The sequence below is a fragment of the Crassostrea angulata genome, chromosome 2 (assembly GCF_025612915.1).
Source record: "Crassostrea angulata isolate pt1a10 chromosome 2, ASM2561291v2, whole genome shotgun sequence".
NCBI classification, from domain to species: Eukaryota; Metazoa; Mollusca; class Bivalvia; order Ostreida; family Ostreidae; genus Magallana; species Magallana angulata.
The window spans coordinates 56,767,416-56,786,643 of NC_069112.1; the positions used below are offsets into that span (position 1 = coordinate 56,767,416).

The 19,228-nt window shown below is 31.9% G+C and overlaps 1 protein-coding gene across 1 annotated transcript; it reads left to right on the forward strand.

Annotated features, from left to right (window-relative positions):
• The first annotated feature begins 1,495 nt into the window (after window positions 1–1,495).
• On the forward strand, window positions 1,496–13,968 carry LOC128174540 (uncharacterized). Its single transcript, XM_052840070.1, has 18 exons — window positions 1,496–1,738; window positions 2,314–2,541; window positions 2,690–2,941; window positions 4,047–4,184; window positions 4,385–4,522; window positions 4,736–4,876; window positions 4,960–5,097; window positions 5,340–5,483; window positions 5,577–5,691; window positions 5,817–6,008; window positions 8,231–8,322; window positions 10,167–10,391; window positions 10,964–11,215; window positions 12,061–12,198; window positions 12,329–12,466; window positions 13,106–13,246; window positions 13,493–13,630; window positions 13,796–13,968. The coding sequence occupies exons 1-18, from the start codon at window positions 1,678–1,680 to the stop codon at window positions 13,966–13,968; spliced, it is 2,844 nt and encodes a 947-aa protein (XP_052696030.1). The 5' UTR covers window positions 1,496–1,677.
• The last annotated feature ends 5,260 nt before the right edge of the window (window positions 13,969–19,228 follow it).

Sequence of the window (19,228 nt, forward strand, 5' to 3'; positions counted from 1 at the left end):
TTGTATGGTTACAACGTCGTTTTCAGTTTTAATGTCACTAAACAGTTTGGTTTCGTCAGCAAAGAAAAATACTTCTGAATTTACACATTCAGGTAAGTCATTGATAAAAATGACGAACAAGATGTTACCCAGGACGGAGCCCTGCGGAATTCCGCTTGTGACCCTGTGCCATTTTGAGTATTTTCCATGAATATATATACGCTGTTTACTTTCACTCAGGAAGCCATGTCATTAAGCCTATACCTGCTGTGAAGGACTTTATCAAATGCTTTTATAAAGTCCATGTAGATTAAATGAACATTCCCTCTTTTAAGTAGGATTTGTGTCCATCTGTCGGGAACCTTTAAAAGTTGTAGTGAGGTGGATCTGCCACCAATAAATCCAAACTGTTTGTCGCTGAAAATAGTTTGAGTGTTCATGTGTTCTACTATCTTCTTCCGGATTAGTTTCTCCATAACCTTACATAGAACACTGGTGAGACTAACTGGTGGGTAATTGGATATCTTTTTATGAATAATGCTGATATGTGACCATTTTTCCATTATGTGGCACAATTCTACTCTTAAAACTTTCGCTGAAAATTGGGCAAAGCGGGGCATCCTTAACATCTGCCAATTCGAACAATACTTTCGGATGTACTTGGTCCGGGCCACCTGGCCAGGTGATTGGGTCGTGTTAAGTTCTTTCAAAATTTTATTTATGTCTTATTTGGTGTTCGGCGCATCAGATGATGTTTCAGTACAGTGACTCTTTCCAGAATCAACTGGGTTTTCTGTTTCTACGTGATTACACTGGTGAAGAATTCTGCAAGTACTTTTGCTTTCTCGGGTCTGTTGAAGCAGAGTTCCGTCGACTTCGGTGTGTAGCTCTGATATGTCAGATACAGATTTGCGTTTTGAGTTCACATGTTTCAAGTTTTTGCAAATAGAATTGGCAGTTTCAGCAATTTTCCTTTCCCCAATTTTTCGTTCTTTTCTCGGTACTGTTTTCATTTTGTTCTTCGCTTTATTGTAATCTCTGTAGTGTTTACTGTCTCTAGTTTCCATATAACGGGTCCAATGACTATGTTTCCTTCTAATACATTTTATGGTAATATTTGTTAGCGGTATCTTTCCCTTTCTATTACCTCGTTTGCTCTTTGTTCATCGATTCCAGTAGTGTCTTTTTGAATATGTCTATCATGTCCTCAGCACACCGCCTTCAAAAACAGCAACCACTTATTTTATTGTCAGAAAGAATCTAAATAATATCTTGTAATTTATTTAAATATCCGCGCAAAAAAATATAAAGATTTAATATTAATAAACAGGTTTTAATCATCCTAGCATGTTTCTAACGCCCGTTTTCACTTCCTGGATAATGACTACATGAGGTACATACACATTGTGATGGAGTCAGTTCTATTTTTTTTTTATTCACTGTGATGATCAATTTAGGGGAGCAAATGTTAGGATATTGTATTCACTGAATTATTCATTACTTCCGGAAATGAACATATAATATTTACATGAATGAATATATTTTACAAATGATCATGTATTAAAACTGCACTTTGTAGTGTAAAACATTTCTATGCTTTAAATGTCCTTGACTGGTGTAAATGCTCAGTATACGTAAAAAGTCTTAATGACTGTTTTCACTTCCTGGATAATCATTACATGAAATCCTTACATTGTGATGGAGGCGGCTTTACTTTTCTGTTTATTCATTGTGATGATTAATTTAGGGGGAGCGTACGGTAAGATAATCTAATCATTGAATTATCTATTACTTTCTTATATCAACAGATAATATTCACTTCTATGCATGTATATCGTACAAATGACAATGTATATAAATTTCACATTGTGATGTAAATTTGTTTTAATGCTCAAATTAACAGTAAGATCCCTCCCTTAACATCTAACGCTTATCTCTCATAAGAACTATATCGCCACCCATTCTCCCCCGTCCCCTATGTAACAGTGATATTCAATATATGAACGTTAATGTTAAGTTCCCTTTTCTTTGTACAAATAAAGGAAGTTTTAGAAAAACAACCTTGACATCTAGAGTATACGTAGATAACTGAGATACAGTAAGAAATGATAAATCAGTCCATGCCCTTTATAAAAAAAAAACTGTTGCATAATCCTTTAAATACAACAAAGAAGTAATATCTAGTACAATTTGCATGTATACCCTACTCCTACTCGACTCAGACATTTAAAACGATTCTAAAATTAAAAGATAATGTTATTTAAACCTACATTTGTGCTAAACTTAGTCATGAGTTGATAACCTTTCCAAAAATCTATTATTTGAAATTCGTAGAAAATTTAGCCTTAAACAAAACAGCGTGGCAGCAGCATCCTTACCCCGATAGACCCTGGGGAGCAGAGCGTGCTGTTGACGGACGAAAGTCTGACCTGTCTGTTTATGGATTACAGTGTACAGTGTCAGCAAATAAAAAAACAACAGCAGAATGGCGGGTAGACCTGGGTGAAATACTCAGTATACACCACATCTTTATACAGTACAGGACGGAAAATACAGTATGGGGTAATGCAGATTTCAACGGTTCCACACAAAGTTACTTTTTTCCAGTGATAGATTTAAACAACTTGTAGTAGATTATACGCATAACAACAAGTCATAGATGTTTGCACATAAATAACACCAAATATTTGCGTTTTTTTTTTAATTTCAGATGCGAATAATGATTATACCAGAAGATTCCTGGGATACTCTGTCTACATATCAAACTCAACCAATAAAGAGGACGGAGTACTATGTTTTAAGGACACCAACTACACCAGAGCCACAATACCCAACCCTACAAACGTAACGTGTATCACACACGGTAGATACGTCATCTACTACAACAACAGGACCAACCCTCCGGATCCTAATGATCTTGATTTGTATGCATACAACGAGCTGTGTGAAGTAGAGGTTTATGGTATGTTTTTCAATCAAATCACAAGGATGTATTAATAATAAATGTGTTCATAAAGACTAAAATGTTCCTTGACATGCCTGAAATTATAACAAAACAACACTTTAGAATGTTATACACTTGGTTTGCATGAAACTATTGCATCTGTTTGATTTCTAGAAATAGAGGATTTTGTAAATTCGGCAGATTTCGGTTATTAAATTTACGTATTCCGTTATTACAGTTTTTTCCACTTTTTTCCACATATTTTACTTGATTATGACGTCAGAGTTCATGTCAGTTCATTGTTCTATGGCTCACTAAAAAATCTTCTGAAAATTAACTACGAGTAGAAAATCGATGTATTTACCCTTTAATAGTATGAAATTCGTGAAATATTTTTTTTTTCTGGTCACCAAAAAATTAAACTTTGATTCGCGCGAAAATGAAAGATGAAAGCCATATGCAATTTACATTGAATTGTGGATCAAAATTTATTGACGCCAAAAGATTCTTTTGGATCAATGTGCAGACCATAATGACGCCACTCAATTGTAATAGATTAAGAGTGTACCGAGTGATAAGTAGATGTTGCAAATCCGTTAAAAGTGTGTTAGCATTACATGTATATCTACATTGTCATTAAATGTTTTTATCTTTCTGCTTTTTGCGAGAGTGTTCAATGGGGAGCCATATTCATTTAACAGGAAACTGTTGGTCCGAAACAGGCGCTAAATTATTTGTAGAATCGGGGCTGAATAATAATCGGGAGAAGATCATTACTCAACAAAACTTAGCTATCAATTGTATATATCAATACCACATATTATTAAGTTTTTAATCAGATGATTACGTTTTTTTGTATATATATTTTTTTTCTAAATTTGTTTTTATAGCTTCATCAGAACAATTTTTTTAAATTTGATCCACGTTTCATATTGTGGTCTATATTAGACCGTCAGTGGGCATGGTATGAATCTATATGAATTATGATATGAAATTATATCATATGAAATTATGTTTTAGTTATGAAATTAAAAATGAACAACGAGCTTGTAAAAAATGTTCATAAAATATAAAACACTCTTGGAATTGCATACATATCCCTCTCTTTCATATCCATTAAAAGGATGTCCCACACCAGGATATTACGGAGAGGACTGTTCCTTACCATGTCCAGTTAACTGTCAGGAAGGTCATTGTAACATCGTGGATGGAACGTGTCTTGGTTGTGTTGCTGGATACCAGGGTCCAAATTGTATTGCACGTAAGTAGTGATACATGTATATGAACGTCATAATTAGACAAAACGATTTTCTTAAGTTCACATTAAAGACATAAATAAAATCACGAACCATAAAAGAAATAGTAAATATTATCGATACTGCATGAATAAATCATTAAAGAGATTGAATTATCCTCAGAGGAATACTTAGAAAAAAATTATCATGTTATCTTTTATCACAGAATGTAACGACAAAACATACGGCATTGGATGTCTTCAGGTTTGCGGGAACTGTAGAAATAATGAGCCGTGTCATAATGTGAATGGTAGCTGTCTAAACGGATGTAATAATGGCTCGTATAGTGTCAAGTGTGACAAAGGTATGTAAACTGTGAACGTTACAAGTATATTTTTAAAATGGAATGGTGGAATCCTCTGCGTAAAAGTTTCTATTAATCGGTTTATATATTTATTTTTCTTAAATTAGAACTAAGATATTCAAACAACATGCCTAAAGTATGGCGTAAAGTGTCATTAAAACTGTCAATATGAATAACTTTCTTTTACATGGATTCAATTTGTCATTTAAATAGCTTGTCCCGAAGGTCGGTATGGCTACAACTGCCAGGGACAGTGTAACATCAACTGTGGAGTTCCATACAGATGTGACAGGGTGACAGGGCAGTGTGAGGGAGGATGCCAAGTTGGGTGGAAAGGCGTCACCTGCGATACAAGTAACACATTTGTGTTTCCTTTTATACTAGTGCTCTAATTGCAGATTAATTTTATGAAATTTTCACTTATATTAATCTTACAGAGTGCAATGAAGGTAAATTTGGTCTACACTGTAACCAATCATGTGGATTCTGCCTAAACAAAGGACAATGTCATTACATTAATGGTACTTGTCTGATCGGATGTGATAGTGGTTATCGGGGGAATGATTGTAAACAAGGTAATTGTTTTACATAAATCCAGATCTAATATCATACTATTTTTACAAAAATATAAGCTTAAAGCCATATCTGGCTGCTACTGGAAAACAGGTTTTTTCAACCTATTATATCATGAAAAGGTCCAACAATCCGTGACTATATACCTTAAAACTTTTGAAAAATTAATTCTGCAAGATATACATTTTTCCTATACTCTTACTGTATGAACGTCTTTAAAAAATTAATTTTGATATTCTCTTAGCTTGCGGTAACAATACCTATGGACAAGGGTGTTCGTTAACATGCGGAAACTGCCTCTACTTATATGGAGAACAGTGTCATCACGAGACTGGTCGATGTCCACGTGGATGTGACGTTGGTTTTCAGGGTGAACGTTGTGACCGAGGTATCAACGGTTTATTCAAATGAAAGATTGTGTCGAATTATAATGCCTTGTCATTTAATTGTTTTTAAATCAAAATATGAAACAAAATTGTAGCATTTGAGTCCGCTACCTTGGATGTTGAGTCAAAACAATCAAATTCCACACTGCTGTATGTCTTTGTGACGTTTCTAATCCTTAGTGGGCTGCTCAATGCGTTTTTTATAATCGGGTATGTAGTTTTACATCTATTTAACTAATAAAATAACTGTTTTATCAATAATTTTAACTGATAACTGTTTTTATTTTCTTCTCTTTACCAAATATGCTTTATGCTGATTCTTTTTTCTTCCCTAGAAAACTACGAAACACTATTTGTAGTCAACAAACAAACAACGAAAATCTTGATTCACATTTACAGAGAGTTGGTAAGGATCCAGAACAGGCACAGCCTTCTTCTAAATCCACGTACCATCTCAACGTAGATGATAACAACACCGCTTATCATGAGCTTGGAGAAATCATCCAAGAGTCCCATTACGATAAACTGTCTTAATTATAACATCATAAAACCTGAATATATGTGTATTCGGAAATTGGTTAAAAATATGTTGTTGAAAGGCTAGTCCTGTAAGTGTATCGTATAGGAACGTTTTCTTTTATTATTTAAAAATTGTATGTGTTTACAATTACATGTATGCTGATGCAATTCGAAAGCTAAAATAAACCAAACAGTTTTGACATATAACACAATAAAAACAACCTCAGTGTTTTATTTTGAATGCAAACTTTGTTTATCTTTTAAAACATAAAGTAAAAAGAATCCAGCAACTAAAACAGTAAATGAGCTCGTGAAAAGAACCATTTTGCAAAACAAAAATTATTAATGTGGGCATATTGAGCCACGCATCTCTTTGTAACAGTGTTTATCATTTACGATAGTACGCACTTGTATTTGAATAAGCGGAAATGTGGTGCGATATGCGCTAAAATATGATAATATACTACTCAGAATGTCTCCTAAAACTACTTACTCCAGTTAAACACACGTCATTATATTACTTTTTTATAAACAATTACATATTTTTTTGGTGTCATTTAAAGTCATTTTTTGTTTGTTATGTCTTATTAATAAATCTAATTTTTAAGGGTTTGTGTTTTAATGTCCTTGCTTTATCTCTAAACAAATACAGGTCGATTCTTTCTAAGCCTATGATTGCATATCAAAAACGATATCCCACTTTGCAGAAACATTTTGTTAGAGAGACTTGTAGCAAAGGCAAAAAGATGCAACGAAATTATTTCTATGAAGATATATTAACTACGGTATAACACATTTTTATGTTGCACGATAAAAGTGTAGTAGTTAGAAATCAAAAGGCTAAATGCGAATGTGTTTTCCAGACGATTGTCTAGACGTTGTGTCATATTATAGCTGGGGAACGGAAGAGAATACTCACTCAAAATGATAATAGTTAATGGTTACTCTTTTCCGGTAGCTAGCTCTTAAACATATTTTGTGAAAAGTAGGCAATTACATAATGCTTTCAAAAACAATAGTGTAATGCAATATGTTTATCTAAGTTTCACAACGATTAATAAATGTTTATACAAACTATGATTCAGACTCATTATATTTCTCAACAAAACAACAATATGGTAGGACGAAAAAATATGAATCTGCTTTTCAAACACAAATATTATGTTAAGCACACGGAGAAGTAAATGCACTTGAGTTGTAATTTTACAATCTGTGTTAAAAAACACTATTATGGGGAATGTGTATTTAGCAGACAAAGCATTTAAAAAAAATATATATAATTAATTGATCACTTTCAATCAGAATGATAAAGACATATCGTAAGAATATATATTTAATATATATATATATATATATATATATATATATATATATATATATATATATATATATATATATATATATATATATATATATATATATATAAAAAGCACTGAATAGAATCAACAACACTAGGCATCTTTAAGGTGTCGGATCTAATATATAGATACTAAGCCAGTAAACTGAATATATAAAGCACTAAAAATGGCTAACGACACGAACAATAGAAATTGTCAAATTTTCGGGACAACCCGTCCCTTCTTCAGGACGTCCCTTCTTGGTCCTGAAGAAGGGACGGGTTGTCCCGAAAATTTGACAATTTCTATTGTTCGTGTCGTTAGCCATTTTTAGTGCTTTATATATATATATATATATATATATATATACATACATGTTTCAAGTATGACCCCCCCCCCCCATATTTCTTACGGAGACTTATAGTTAATTCACAGCTTTTTGGAACTAACAGGACTAAATTCTACATGCCCCGTGCATTAATTGATCGAAACAGCCACGGAAACTGACATGACTGAAATCTACACGCCCCGTTTATCGATTGGTCGACACCTACAGCATCTTAAAAAAACCACGGACTGTGCAAAAAAATTATTGTCAAGATTAAATAATACTTTTAAACTTGCATACACAATTTAGTATATACTTATGAAAAAAAATAGTTAAAAACATCTATTTGTTAACCAAAAAATGTATTGCATTGAAAAATTCAATACTTGTATTACCCTATGGTACGTTGTTTGTTCTATGTTATATAACACTACCACACTCTTTAAGGTCAGTGCACTGATATACAAACTTACTGAACAAAAGACATTTAAATGTCATTGTCGCTAGAAATATACAGAACAGGTCTACAGGCAGCTCCCTAATTTCCATTTAACTTCCTGTATCAATGTGTAAACATATGCAACGCATTGCTTCAAATGGAAAGGAATGTTTATTTTTTGTTACCTTCTATATTGGTCAATTTAGGGACAGCATATGGTAATTAAGCTCATTTACATTCAAACTTTACTTTGAAATACCTAATCATGTTGTATCTCTGCATGTGTATAGATACGATTGTGGGTATTTGTAATTACTAATTTTGTTTTTAGATACTGGCTTCAAAGTACTGTATATAATTAAAAATATCTATAACTGGCTGTTTGATGCTACAAAATAACATTAACTGTCTTCCATGAAACGAATTAAAATATTCTACGCAGCAACGTTTAAGGAGGCCCTTAAAGACCACAATTATTTATGTACTGCCTGGCACTTATGGGCATTTTGAATCACCAGCAAAACGGAAAAACACCGGTCATTTTGAAATTCTCCTTTAAATGCATTATTTTGAATAACCTACTCCCTTAAATCAGACTGTATAAAGAAAAAATACTTCAGTTAATGATATTAGAAGTTTTCATCCTGATTGGTACTAATAGCCTGGATCTTTTCTATCGCTGTGATTGATGAATTATTGATGATTTTCTAGACCGAGTAGCATTAAAATTCGTTCGGTTTCTGACCCCGTAGTTTAAATTAACAAATATAAATAAAATGTGTTTGATTTGATACAATAGAGAGTATGTATTATGAAGTTAAGCAAAATGATCAAAATCTGTTTACGTATAACATAGTATTGTTTTTCACAAAAATCGCCGCAATTTAAATAATGAATAATACATGTAACGGTTGTTGAAAGCACAGCTGGCAAAATACGTTTGCATATATGATGGTTAAAGGCATATAGAGTCAACCCCAACATTATTAGAATGTATTTTACGAGAAAGGTGTGGCACATCCAAGTAGCATTTTAAAAGGTTAAGCGAGTTGTTTTCATCAAAGTAAACAACATCATTTTATAATGGGGAAGATTAACTGGACTTTGATATTTTGTTTTAAATTTACATGTAAGTGCAGCAAGGTAACTTTTCTTCCTTTACATAGTACAGATAGGTTTTAATAAAATACACTGACCAGCTGCATTTCCAATGCCTTTTTAAGCAGTAAAAATATATTATGCAAACATAATAAGCTATGATTAAAACATATTTTTTTTTCATTAAATAGTTGCATGTTGAATTAATTTCTAAAAACACAAATGAAAGTACATACACATCGAAACATTTTGATTTTTACGATAAGTGATTTTGTAACAATATACCATCCATATGACCAAGAAAAAGACGATAATTTAATCGCTCAGGGTGATAGTGACTGTAGCATTGACATGTTGTTTAGCTTGGATATAAGTCAAACCCCATCTTAGCGATAATGCATGAATTATCTTTCTTTACGGTGTCCTTTGGCGAAAGTTACAATAGTTTAGTTAATAAGATGCTTTATGTTAGATAATGTTTCATAAATTTGAGATAAGAGTGTATAAATCATATATTTATTGTAACTGCAGGTACATTTATGTACCTGCATAATTATGTAGCGATGGAGCAAAATTTTAACAAAGCAACTCGCATTAACGCACCGTGTATGTTAATGAATTAAATTTATAAATTCATGGGTTAAGTTTTCAAGATGAAATCTTTTCATTATTCTAATCAAAGAAGATATCAAACTCGTGCTGTTATATGCCTTGTTTTAAAAAATAATTTGAATAAGATAAAAGTATACCCCCAAAAACCTGCAAGAAAAAAAAACATTTTTTTTATCACTGGATGTTCTTCTCAAGTACAATATGAATGCTATGTTTAACAATTTCCGAAATGAACAAAATGATACCAGGCTGCTTAATGGTTCCCTTTTGATGTTATCTATTTGTTGTTTAGTTCATTAAACCTTGACGTTGACATTTAGCATATTTACTCATTTATACAATAATTTTATAGAGAACATAGCTTTATATAAGGCAGCATGGCAGCAGCATCCTTACAACAGTCAGTGGGAAGCGGATCGTGCTGTGGATGGACAGAAATCTGATCTGTCTGCTTTTGGGGGACAATGTACACTTTCAGAAAACAAACAAACAACAGCAGAATGGCGGGTGGATCTCGGAGAAATACTCAGTATACATCACATCTTTATTCAACATAGAACAGACAACGTAGCATGGGGTGATACTAATATTGAATTTTTCAATACATAATATTAGTTTTTTTTACTAAAATGAAAACAAAAATGTACTCTACACTTGTTAAGTGTAATCATCTAAATTCATTCAGGCTCTACTGTGATTTGTTATGATAATGATTTAAAGGTTTCATTTAAGATAAGCAAGATTCGAACATATGCATAATCTACCCTCTGCTTAATGAACTGACTTTTTCAGGAACAATATAGTATACCTGGTACATGTAACTTGATAAAATACGACTCTTTTAAACCAATTTATTTGTACATATACAATCGTATAGAACGACGTGATCAACATTTAAACAACCACAATAATTATACACAAAAATTCTCTACATTAGGGGTTTCTCTAACACAGTTAAGATTTATGACAAATCATATGGCATATAAAATGCATTCAATACTTTAATATTAATATTAATTTTATAAAACATGTGCAACAGTCCATGGGTAGTCATCACTCTCTCAATGTTATCAAATCATCCAGTTTATTGTTTTCACAATTAAATCTTCCAATTTTCCTGAGATTTCTTTAATTTCATTGTGATGTTAGGTGAAACCAACGGTTATACAGCTAGAGTTCTGGGATTTACGGTCTACATATCAAACACAACCAAAAAAGAGGACGGGGTACTGTGTTTCAAGGACACTAACTACACCAGGACAACAATGCCCGATCACATGAACACCACGTGTTTAGTACATGGGAGATACGTCATCTACTACAACAACAGAACACACCCTCCCTATCCTGCTGGATATTCTGAATATGCCTTTAATGATCTTTGTGAAGTAGAAGTGTACGGTAGGTTGATTTAACTCACAAACTGTGTAATTAAACCATACATTTTTTCCTGGTATCTAAGTTCAATATAGAAGTAGCAAACGGTGTCGAAAATACAAATTTTGCACGTAAGAAGGAAATTCCTCAATTGTCGCTCCCTTCGTATCCCGTTTATACAACAATGAAACTATGCTTTTCTGATTGGATTGTCCCATTTCATATATTTCGTAAAATCATTCAATCAATCATCAATACTAGTTACCATCATTTTTTTTAATCGGCAAATTACAAAGAAGGGGCAGTCATTTGTAAAGATTATCCTGGGAACAACAATTACTAGGAAGTTTTTGGTCAAATGGGCAATCCCTCAATCCATATAACCCTTGGCTCCGACAGGTCGGCTTAAAAGTAAATACACATCTTATTTTTTTCAACAAACTTTAGAATAAACAGTCTACCCAAAAGAATCCACAACGTTTCCCTAAAATGCTATAGCTACATCATATCATTTTCTTTCAGAAAACACTAAGCTTTGTCAAGTGATTAAAATCATGAAATCAAATAAAAAGATAAACTCGCAACAAACACACTTTTTTCACTTTTTATAAAAATACAAAACAAATATTTATATAAAAAAAATTATGATCATATATCCTTCATCCTTCATATTGATTCAGAAATGATGCTTTAACGATCCATAAAAATATTGTTTGATGTAGCAGTTTACCCTAACTGTAATATGAATAGGTATATTAGTGTTTTTCCTACACAGATTCAAGATTATATCAAGATAATGTGCATGAAAATTACATTTTCTTCTATTATCATGCTGACCACACTTTTGTATTGTCTTGTTTTTTAACAAGGATGTCCGATATCAGGATATTACGGAAAAGACTGTTCTTTATCGTGTCCACAGAACTGTCAGGAAGGTCACTGTCACATTGTAAATGGAACGTGTCTCGGCTGTGTTTCTGGATACAAAGGTCCAAATTGTAAAGAAGGTGAGACTTTCTTTCACCTTTTGACGTTTAAATTCATATGATTATATAATGAATACTATTATCATGAATTAAAAGGTTGTTTGGTATAAATTATGGGACGAATGGTGAGCAGCTTTATGTTTTCTTAAAGAATGCACCAATAAAATGTATGACCTGGAATGTAAGCAAACTTGTGGAATTTGTAAAAACAACGAACAGTGTCATCACGTGAACGGAAATTGTCTGAACGGCTGTGACAGCGGATATTATGGCACCAGGTGCGACTTAGGTATAATAAAAAAAATTATTGCTATTGGTCTCACCTGTATTACGTATTTGAATAAGTTGAAGTCAAATAAGTTTCGACGAAACATCAAATTGTTTAAAACAAAATATATATATGTGCATTCATGTTAAAGAAATGTTCATGTATTTACTTCAATTAGGGCAAATAAAATCTCGTCTCAATAATGAATACTAGTATACCGTAAATTCATTTTATTACGCGAGTACTTAATTCTTGCTGTTTTGTATCACATCGCAAGAACGTGGAACTTTTTTCTCTATTTCTTGTGGTTCTAAACTCTTAGAAAATAATGGCAAAAGTTTAAAATTCGTAAAGGGTGTATCTCGCGATTTTACGCGGATATAAATTCCTCGCGTTTTAATAGGAATCTACAGTATAAATCTATAAACACCCATCTCAATGGGTTTTTTTTATATGTTACTCTGGTACGAAATTATAATTATTGTAATTTTTCGATGTAATTGAACGTCGCAGATTGCCTATGCAAACAAAAGGGAAATATACACTTCATATGCATGTAAATATATTAAAAAAGAAATTTTTTTGTTAATAAATACTATCTATTTTATAATTAAGATAACTATTTTTTTTACTGTATCGTTTCAACGTTAAATTGAAAAGCCTGCCCCAGTGGTCGTTATGGCTTCAACTGTCAGGAACAGTGTAGCATCAACTGTGGAGTTCCATACAGATGTAACAGGGTGACAGGGCAGTGTGAGGGAGGATGCCAAGTGGGGTGGAAAGGCCAAACATGCGATAAAGGTAACATATTGTGTGTGGATTTCTTTAATTGAAACCGTCATTCCATAGCTAATAAGAAAATAAAAACAATTTTTAGAATAAATGATGTGTATTGTTTGTAGAACATATATATTAGAAATGAATATATAAATACCTTATCATAAGGAATAAATATTTTGTTAATAAATCTTGATTCGAGTCGGTATTAATTCTTATCAATATTATACAATATATGTTTTAAACTACACGACTGCGCATTTATTACAGAATGCAATGATAGGAAGTTTGGAATGAACTGTAGTCAGCCGTGTGGATTCTGTCTAGACAAAGAACAGTGTCATTATAAAAATGGCACTTGTCCCAACGGATGTGATAGTGGTTACTATGGCAGCGAACGTAATGAAGGTAATGTGTGGTTAAAGAAATTAAAAATAATGAATTGATATATCGTCTCAATATAAGAAATGTATTCATGTAACTATTACTGACAAAAATTTGAAATGTATTTAATCATAACGAGAAGAAATAAATGAAAACACTTTCATCCCGATTTTGATATAATACAAATAGTTTGCAATAACAATACATATGGACCAAGATGCTTGTTGAATTGTGGGAACTGTTTATACCCGTATGGAGAACAATGTCATCACGTGACTGGTCAATGTCCACATGGGTGTGTTGTTGGTTACCATGGCAATCTTTGTGATCAAGGTATGAATAGTGATGCCAATCAATATTAATGTTTGTACAGAAGTCACAATGTGGTTTTGTTCATTGATGGAAACATGATTTCCATTGTCTTATTTTGATTTTAGATGGAACATGCAGAAATATAGTAAATAAACATAGCACATGTAGCAAAATATATATAGTAGTTGTTTTGCTTTTTTTTTCAATATAGCAACCTATCAATTTGTTTTTCAAATTAAGAATAATGTAGGTTTCTCTTATTCATTTTTTTTTTTTGAAAATTGAGAATAGAGTTAAGATTTTTCTTTTCCCTTTTCAGTGATGGACACCAGTTCAATGAATGTTGAGTCAGAGACACATTCATCCACCCCTCTCTATGTCTCTGTGGCCATTAACATCTTAAGTGGGATAGTTATTGTGTTTCTAATAGTCAGGTAGGTAGATACAGAATCTATTTTTTTGATATTGTCTGTTTTATGTTTGATTAGCTAACTGTTGATCATTTATGTGTAGAAAAAAAATGTTCAAACCGATTCTTCTTGGCTTTTTTAGACTGTTAAGAATCGGTATGTGCAGACAACAAAAAGACCAAGAAAATCTCAATAAACATAATGAAGGACATAGCAATGAACCCAAACATACCAAACATTCACCAAAATACGAGAACAAGCAAGGAGAAGACAACTCTGCTTATTATGAATTAGGAGACTTTTCACCAAAATCTCAGTACGATAAACCACCATGACTCAATTGTGGAAATCCAAACGTAGCCGTGCATTATTATGTTTGTGTAAATAATGCATTTTTATTGTTTGGTTCTATTTGATTGAAAAATATTCTCAATTTGAGAAGGGTAACTGAGGTCACTTAATCTATGTTGTGTTTGAATAAATGATTTCTAAACAAAAATGTCACGAGATTCGAAAATCAGGAAATAGGAGAGGGAAAATGTCTTTCGTATATTCTATTGTATATTCAATTTAATCTTTATATGTATTAAACCAGATCTTCAATCCAAAGACAATTGAGACTAGTAATTTTAACGAAACGGATTGAAAAAACAAATAATTATTTAAAGTATACAAAAAATTAAGATTAAATGTGTTTTTTAGTAAGCTTGATTATTTTTTTAATAAAAAAAAGTTTGCATTTGAACAAACTTTTATATCAAGATTGTTACAAATCTATAGAGCCTTCAAAATGGAAAAATAAAATATGAATCAAGCGAGGGATTTTAATTTCTAAACAATAAATTTATTCGTTTTTCTTGAGTGCTTTGGATTTCAAACAGGCATATTTTTTTGGAAACTAGATATTTATTATATCTGAACTAATGTTAGTTAACATATTATAAAATGAGTGTACGTACTGACAAATATCTTCGTCATATGATGTTATATATAATATCTCTGTATCATGTTATATTTCTACATGTAACAATGCATACACGTTTTGTCAGCCTATTGCGCTTCCATGCATAATGAAAAGATATCATTGTTTCTTTGTTATCGTTTGTCATTAACAATTTGTAATTAATATTGCTATTTTTTAACTGGTTGATTGATCGGTACCAGTAATGAAATCAGTGATCAGTGATCGGTTAGTCGTAAATACTACATTTTATCTCATTCGTCTGGTGTACACCACCCGTGTGATAAACCTTTGCTTTAACAAACGGATGATGTTTTATCAAATATTTATGTTTGAACTATTTTTGACACAGTCCTTCGCTTCAACTTTTTAGTGACCTATTTTCGAAGATTTTCTAGTATTTTCCACATAGCTGTATATATTACCAAAAATTGATTTAAAATCGATTTTGTCGAAGATTTTTATAACAATTATAAAGGAAAACACATAATTGTAGTTTATAAAACCGCAAATCACGTTAGTTATCAAGGAGTCCTGACGAAGACGATCAAAACAAAACGCTTTAATCGTGTTTCTATACAAGAACTTACCAAAATAATGAATCCAGAGACTTTTATTTTACCACCAGTAAGCATCCTTATTCAATATGTTAACTTCGAATCATTAGGGTAGTGTTTGTTTTATAAAACATCAACAACTTTTGCTCGTTCTAGCCAATTCAAACTTACGAGCATTCATTACTCTGTGTATGTCAAACTACTTGATTATTCAAGTCCTCTAATACGTATTTCCATTTTATTAAGTGCTTAATCTCTAAGAAAAATTATTTAGAGACCAAAAATTATTTCAAGGTTTATTTCAGTGAAACATTAGATTAAAGCAGTTAGATTGGTCTCTGAAACGACTTTTGCGCAAGGTCACAATAACCGCATAACTCACCATCGTTTAATCTATGAAATATCAATTCGGGTCATATAATGAGGCTGTCTAGAAAGCTTCATCTCTCTCATTTAATAAAATGACTAAATTCGCAATGCATGTGTTGTCTCATCTTTTAAGCTCCTTGTCAGATCAGAAAGTACTACATAAACAATTATTACTAATTATTAAGGTAAAATTTGACTTCGAAGGTACCTAAATCATCAAATGTAATTCGTACTTAAATCATTGTATTGATCGAAAAACAGCGATAATTGTTTTATTACATGATTTAGCGACAAATTTAAAGCGACATATTAAAGTAAGTATTATCAATCGAAGAATACCGTTGTTAGTCTTAGCCGAAAACATTGCAAAATGCGATATTTCATTGGACGACGGGAAAAATGGTATACAATTGTTGCATTTTCGAAGTAAAACAAATCAAAATGTTATATCCACCCTCTAGGTCACGAGCAGGTTAATATACCGTTTTATTATTTTTTTTTCTAGAATGTCGGATATCATCGATATAATAATATACAAGTATTGCTGCGATTTTTAAGGTCAATACTATGTATTAATAAAAAGAAAGCCAGCAATAATCGTTTTATTATATGATTCTGCAAATAATTGATACACACATATCAAACTGAGTGTTTTCAAGGGAAAACACTTCATCACCCTTTTCTTCGATCCCATAACAAATACAATTTGAGAAACGCGATATTTCAATGAACGATAGGAATAATGATAAACAATTGTAGCATTTTTGAAATTCCCGGTCTATATTTAGTCCAACGTACAAAATACCAACTGTTTTTTGGACATCCTAGGTCAGTTGCAGATTGGTATAACATTTTAATGTTTTCCAGATTGTTGAATATCAGTCAATTAGAGAGATAGGAGTTAATCAATCATATAATAACTGGTTTTATTGTTTCATTGGTCTCTTTTGGGCACGCTATAGTATTGATGATCACATTGAAATGATATAATCGCAAATTCCTAAGCCTCTCGTCAGAGACCAGAAAGACTTGAGAAGTTGTAATTGGTCGTAAAATCTTACAATGAGTAGCGTTCCGAACAATTTTGATTTCATTTTTTGATTTGAATTTTATTTGTAGACTACAAAATATTTGGTTGAATTAAAGTACGATTTACAATTTTCATCAAAAATCTCCCATCTGGGAGTTTCATTTTAAAATATATTTTTGGGTCTTCCTAGTCTTTAATTGGTTATATAAGTAATTGTGTACTTGTTTGATTAAATGGACAAATTAGAATTGATTTAGTGATAGCGTTAAGTTGTCATAATCCGAATTATGCTAAAGCTTTTAAAGCTGACATGTAAACTTCTCGAAACATGTTAAAAATAATCAGCTGTCTTACATTCGGAGTTTCATCAACAGTGGGAGTTAAATAAACAAAAATAGAATGGAAGATATTGCATGGCACTAACAATTTTTTTAATATAATTAAATTGCAACATTATTATAATCATTTTCTAAAAAAATAATGAATTACCATGAATCAATTGCTGAATTCCATATGCATTAGTTTGATATATATGAAATTAAAAGTAATGGTCCTTCTTCATTATTCATTATTTATGATACATTTTCGCGGATGTAATTGGATGCAAGGAGGGGGAAATTTGACGAATACTTAGTAGTGCATAAAAGAAAGCATTTTATTGTTTATGTTTACATATTTCGTTTAACAAATTAATAACTTGATATACATGTAAAAAGCAAGTAGAATTCACTAAATGACTTAATGTACATTAGTACATTAGCTAAAGGCAGCAGCCAAATTGTCGCCTATAGGAATTTGATTCTGACATCATCATGGTTATTTCGTACAGTCTATGAATTTTTTTTGAAGTCGCTGTATGTGTCGACCTATCGATTAACGGGAGTGCACATTTCAGTCCTGTCAGATTCAGTCGCTGTAGGTTTCGACCAATCGATAAACGGAGCATGTAGAATTCCGTTTGGCTGTTTCTATAGAGATATGAATTAACTAAAATGAGTTTACGTTAGAAATAGAGGGAATCATGGTTGTAAGATGTAAATATGATATCGGTAGGTTTATGTATGTTTCCATAAACCGCCGCATCATACAGGTATGTCATTGATAAGCTAGATCCCTTAATTTTCCGTTAAATACAACTTATCCTAATGGTCCTGTCAATTACCATTTGATTACTAGATAAGAAACTAACTACTAAATTGATAACCAGTCACTACGTGTATTATTTGACTTTTAATTTATAACAAATAACTATTTTACTTTTTCATTTCATTCGGGCGAACATTTTTCGGACTTTGTCTGCGTCAATTTACACTTAAGAATACGGCTGAGATTATTGGTCTACAATATATATTGATATTTTAAAGTTGACAACAAGTACTGGACATTTTTAAGGGTTAAAACATGTATTTTGGAGGACGTATGCGCCTCGTGATAAGTATCGCAAGTCTTAATTCATTTCTAAAGGAACTTTCGTTATATAAAAAAAATTAATTCAACATGATAATTACATGTATCAAGCTTTCCCAAACTTCTCTTACATCTAATAAATAAGCAAACTGAACTTTTGGAGTTTGATTTGGGATGCCATGTTGTTTTGTAAAAAAGGTTTCAACAATTCTCTGGTAGTCCTGGGGGTCAAATAATTGGTAAAAAAAATACATTTTTTCACAAAAAACCTTCTTCCTCTAACTCTTCGTACATAGACTAGTCATCTCTTGTATTTACGCGCTGTGATAACACTTTCTCTATTTGGTACGTGCAGAGGCAACGCAAATATATATTGTAATTAAACACTCAAATTGCAAACTTTCTTTATTGTAATATCGGTGTGTCATTACCTATCCACCTTCATTTCACGCTTTTCTTGTGTCTGAAGTATACGTTCACAAGATATCAGCAGGAAAATTAAAAGTACAGTCAAAAGCAAAATAAACAGACCGATTTCCCTGCCCTTGTATGCTTGTTTAATCTTATGCTTAATTT

Excerpts from the sequence above, each read along its gene's own strand:
- LOC128174540 (XM_052840070.1), top strand. The coding sequence starts at position 1,678 with ATGGAGGCGGCTTTACTTTTCTGTTTATTCATTGTGATGATTAATTTA. Across the intron at positions 1,739-2,313 it reads TAATTTAGGGGGAGCGTACG|AAAATTTAGCCTTAAACAAA; the intron begins GTAAGATAATCT and ends TGAAATTCGTAG. Across the intron at positions 2,942-4,046 it reads GTGTGAAGTAGAGGTTTATG|GATGTCCCACACCAGGATAT; the intron begins GTATGTTTTTCA and ends ATCCATTAAAAG.